This window comes from Sceloporus undulatus, chromosome 2 (assembly GCF_019175285.1).
Source record: "Sceloporus undulatus isolate JIND9_A2432 ecotype Alabama chromosome 2, SceUnd_v1.1, whole genome shotgun sequence".
In the NCBI taxonomy this organism is placed as follows: Eukaryota; Metazoa; Chordata; class Lepidosauria; order Squamata; family Phrynosomatidae; genus Sceloporus; species Sceloporus undulatus.
Genome location: NC_056523.1, coordinates 102423192 through 102428185, shown reverse-complemented (window position 1 = coordinate 102428185; position 4994 = coordinate 102423192). Strand labels below are relative to the sequence as shown.

General features: G+C 39.6%; 1 protein-coding gene across 2 annotated transcripts in view; it reads right to left on the bottom strand.

The window, feature by feature from the left end:
- Positions 1-1557: 1557 nt before the first annotated feature.
- Positions 1558-4994, bottom strand: part of PDLIM4 (PDZ and LIM domain 4) — a 93642-nt gene continuing 90205 nt past the window's right edge. For both annotated transcript variants that reach the window (XM_042452884.1, XM_042452883.1), the window contains exons 6-7: positions 3930-4050; positions 1558-2994 (exon numbers count right to left, since the gene is read on the bottom strand). In XM_042452884.1, coding sequence (XP_042308818.1) covers positions 2790-2994; positions 3930-4050 — 326 coding nt within the window. In that variant the 3' untranslated portion in view covers positions 1558-2789. The remainder of the gene's footprint in view (positions 2995-3929; positions 4051-4994) is intronic.

Sequence of the window (4994 nt, the reverse complement as noted above, 5' to 3'; positions counted from 1 at the left end):
ATGAGAGCTTTGATATTAAATTGTTTTACACAAAAACTTCTAGCTCTCACAGTTCTTCTTTCTTTTAGAGAAGTGTTATATCCAGAAAGATCTAGGTACTTTTGAAGAACAAGGAAAGTTGTAACAAATGATTAAAGCAAGCTGTTAAATCTAGAAGTTACTTTTGAAGAGAAATTGCATTATGGGTCTATTTTTGAAGAAAAATATTTCAGTAGCAGGCAGCAAATAAATAGCAATAATATTTTATACTGTGTTACTGACAAACCATAATCATCATAGACATTTGTGGGTTTGTAGTGACAGAGGCAAAGCACCTCTGAATATTCCTTGCCTAAGAAAACTCTATGAATTCATGGGGTCACCAGATGTTGATACACGATTTGAAGGTACATGCACACACACACACATACTGACATGGCTCCATCAGCAAAGTATCCTAACAGACCTAAATTTTTATTTGAGGGCAAAACCTCTACTTTCAAGGCTATTGTCACACTGCAGAAATAAAGCAGTTCGACATCACTTTAACTCCATTGGCTTCATCCTATGCAATCCAGAGATTTGTAATTTGCTGAAGTCTTCAGTCTGGTCTGTCAGAGAGCTCTGGTGCCTTATCAAACTACAAATCCCAGGATTCCACAAGATGGAGCAATGACAAAGCAGTGTTTTATTTATGCAGTGTGGGTAATACCCACATTTGTGAAGTAGTGACAAGAGTTTCAAACTAGGATGTGAATACAGGCCATTCTTAATTATGAATACAGCAGGCCTTTTACTGTTACATCTGTAGTATGACGAATGGGGAACCATACCCTTCACTCCCACCATAGTGTAATGTAGGAGTCCAGGTAAAATGTCTTATTTTATTTGCCAGTGTGGTCTGGAAAAAGCACCTGCTGTCTCATAAAATTATTCTAAAGAGAGAAGAAAACCTAGAGTTATGAATCTATAACTGCCCCAAAGATAGTAAGACTACATAGTCCAACTGTAAGACAATGTAAATGCCACCCCCTCAATGTAACAGCCAGCAGCTGCATCAGGTGAAGGAGGACTGTTCAGAGCACAAGGAGGATGGCATTTCTGGCCCTCTACCACCAGTGAGCAAGACTCCAGAAATCACAAGCAGGACCCTTGTTGTAGCTCATCACCACAACCCTGCTCACTGGTGGGAGCAAGCTGAAAAAGACTACATTCTCCCTAACAAACTTCAGGACAATTTCACTTGGGTCACTGTCACATAAGACATTTCAAGACAAACATCTGGTGGCACAACATTTGTTATTCATTTGTCACATTTTTATTTCCCACTGCCTTCCATGTTGGACACTTAGTTTCATATGCACAATTAAGTAACATCTGTTCACTCAACTCTCCAAGCCCACCTTAACAGCCAGCAGCTGGAACAGGCAAAGGATATCTGTTCAGTTGCTGATTGTGACACAAGGACCATGACATTTTCATTTCATCCTAGGCTACATGTAGTTATTCTGTACACAATTGGATACACTAAATCAGTTTTAATGTACTAGAAGGTGTTTTATGGAATGTATTTATGGCTGGAGTCTAAAACCGTTTTATTCAAAGGAAAAGTGTAGGCACTTACATGATTACGTATCAAAACAAGAGATGTCATGATATCTCAGAGAAAAGAGAGAGAAATCCAAATGTTAGCATTCTGTGATATATCTGATTGTGTGTGTGTGTTTACATGTACATTCAGAGAACATCAGTGGTTTACATATTTACAGTATACTAGGGATGGGAATTGCTCAGCCCTCCAAATGTTCTTGGACTGCAGTTCCCAGCAACCCTAGGCAGCATAGCCAGTGGTGAAGAATGCTGGGAGTTGCAATTCAACAACATTTGAAGGGCTGTACAATTATCACCCATACATGAGCATGCCAAGCTTATGTTTTTGTGCAACATTTGAGTTTACATCTCTTGATATTTGCACTGCATGACAGGAAAGACCAGGGATATATAATATATTCTGTTATGATCTTCCAGTTACTCATTACTATCAACTGGGGGTGGGGGGCATTCATAGGATGTCCAATAATACCTTATTATCTACTGCTTCATAAAATGATGATGATGATGATTTGGTGAAGGATATAGTGGTTTATGGAAACTGCAAGTAGGATTTTTCTTAATGTACTATACAAAAATGTAATAAAAAATCAGGAACTGTAAAAATAGCACATTCAAAAATTTTTATAATCATAGGAGCCACTTCCCCAAGTTTAACTAGCTAGCTATATCAGCTATAAATTTAAAATATCACTAAACATGATCCCGATGTTCTGGAGGCCACAAAGCAATATTTATGGGGGCACTATATTACTAAGAAAAGTGGGAAAATGCAATGCTTTAAAATGTCAATTTCATTTCTTAAAGTGCTTTGTTTCCTGTGAACCTTTCAACAGTCTTTTTTTATAACTTGAAATAGGAAAAAAAGAATACTGGCTGTATACAAAATAAAGTTTTAAAAACCATATTTACAGAGGTTTTGGACTGGGATGCAAAAGAAAGTATCTGCGGTTAAAAAACCCTAACAAAAATACAGCAAACCAAAAGCAAAGTGTCAAAAGGAAGGGGAAAAAATCCCTTTCAGAGGCTTTCAGCACTAACCCCTTGTGATTCCAAGTGTAAACCATTTTATCTCTGAAAAGGTATTTTACTGAGGCCTGAGTAATCAGAGTTGATTACAGCCATACTTTTAAAACAGAGACTCTGCCTGTGGGTGGGTGTGCCACCTTTTGACCTCTCTGGGAAATTCAAGAATCTATTTAGACAAGTTCAACTTTAGCATTGGGATAAACAGCTACCACATCATATCCTTCTGGTGGCTTAACCCTTTCCTTGGCATGTGTTTCACAATACAGCTGTTCTTCAATGAAGAAGTAGCCCCTTTGCTTCAGGTTGAGGCCGCAGTCATCACACATGAAACATTCTGGATGGTAGAGCTTGTCACGGGCCTTCACTATTGTGCCACTATCAGAGAGCAGGAAAGAAAATGAGATTAGGAATGTAAACAATGAAAACATATATTGCAGGTTATATGACTGGCTTGCCTTGTGTGAGTTCATGGCAAGGTCTGCTGAACCCACTCCCTCCCACTTTCCCTATTCACTTGTCTCATCTAGGCTGATTTAGGGGGTATACAGACTGGTGGCCCCATGCTGCCCATCTGTACCCCTTGTCGGCATCGCACCAACCGCATCATGCGGTACCGCCACGCTCCCTTAAAAGAAGCCGCCTAGAGCACCTTCTTTTTAGAAATGCCATAATGCTGCGCACGTGCACCCTGATGCCGCTGCTTCCGGCAAGTGCCATTTGAGTGCATGGACACCCATGCATCATCATCACGTGCCCTGTGTGGGCGGGGCTGCAACAAGATGGCGCACAGGCGCTGCTATTAGACTTGGGCGCGTATGGACGCGGAGCCCTTAAATCGGCCCTAGCATGGTGCTTTTGCCTGTCTGTATTGGGCTTTAAAGGGGTCTGGAATTCAACACAGTTTGGAAAATCAACTAAAACTTCTCCGTCTTGCAGTCACACCTCCATTACACAGCCCTCATTTCTGGTGCAAGGAACTGTGTAAAAAGTGGGGCTCTGCTGTACATCAGCTCAATGCAGGCAATTCCTGTAGTATTCTGAATTTCTTGTAATAAACATCTGAAGTAGCATGTCTTTCAGATAACAGCAAGATTCTTTCTTATATGGAGGCAGACAAAAAAGTATATTAACATTTAAAGTTTGTGAAACATGCAGCACAAACACTTTCCCACCACTGTATTTCTACCCTGTGCACAATACTGCCTTGTGTTATACACAGATTTTAAAGAAGAGTATAATGTGTTCATTATGTAGCTTTACCAATGAGTATATTAAACATTAAGGCATTGGGGAAAGCTTCAGGTACTTACACAATTCCATTGCCACATCTGGTGCACTCAGGGAGCATCTGTAAGCCAGACATAGCTCCACCCAGTTTAGAAACTGGAGATTTAACATGTCTTGGACTTGCCAGTCTGTCATGTTTTTCACCTGCCAAGAATTTAAGACAATATTTTAGAGTTATCTGTGTCAGGCATGTGGAATGTTTCTAATGTGCATACTTCTTATCTGATGAAATAGCTAAATTCTTAAATTCTACAGCTAAAGGTAGATAGTTCTGTCATATGAATTTCCCCCTCCTATGCCATTGGAATGGTGAGAAATTTTTAAAGCTGTACTCAGGTAGTATATTCACATGGAAGTAATTCCCCTAGATAAATCACATTTAGGATAATGCTGTAATTCTGATGTTAGAAACATTAAGCAAGTTCCACATGATCACTGGATTTAGAAAGCCAGCAGGGGTTTGGCGGCTTTCTTATTTATTGTACGGAACTTTAGCTGTAGATGCATAGTCAGACCCTGAGTCTTATGGAACAAATAGATTATCTTAAGGACAAATTTCTTGACCTGAAGAAACGAGAGAGGTGGATGAGACCTTCAGTGATGTAACAATGGCCTGTTACAGACTGCCAAAATAAAGCTGCTTCAGGTCTCTTTGGAGGTATGCTATTTAAATGATGCATGGGTCCTAAGAGTCCGGAGGTCGCGCCAAAGTCACACTCCATTCCTAAGCACTGGAGGGCAGCTTTGGTGCAGCTTCCGGATTCTTAGGATGCATGCATCATTTAAACAGCATAACTTCAAAGAGACCCGAAGCAGCTTTATTTTGGCAGTCTGTAACAGGCCAGTGATCACCAAATCCTAGGTTGATTGCTCCATTCCAGAGAAAAAGGGTCTTGGAAAAAGGCCATGATTCTAAGAAGGATATCTTCCTATTCTGAGGATAATAATAACAATAACAATAACAATAATAATAATAATAATAATAATAATAATAATATGTTTTATTTTTATACCGCTTTTCCGAGGTGATCAAAGCGGTTCACAGAATCATTTAAAAACTTACACATCATAAAAACAACCTCACAAAA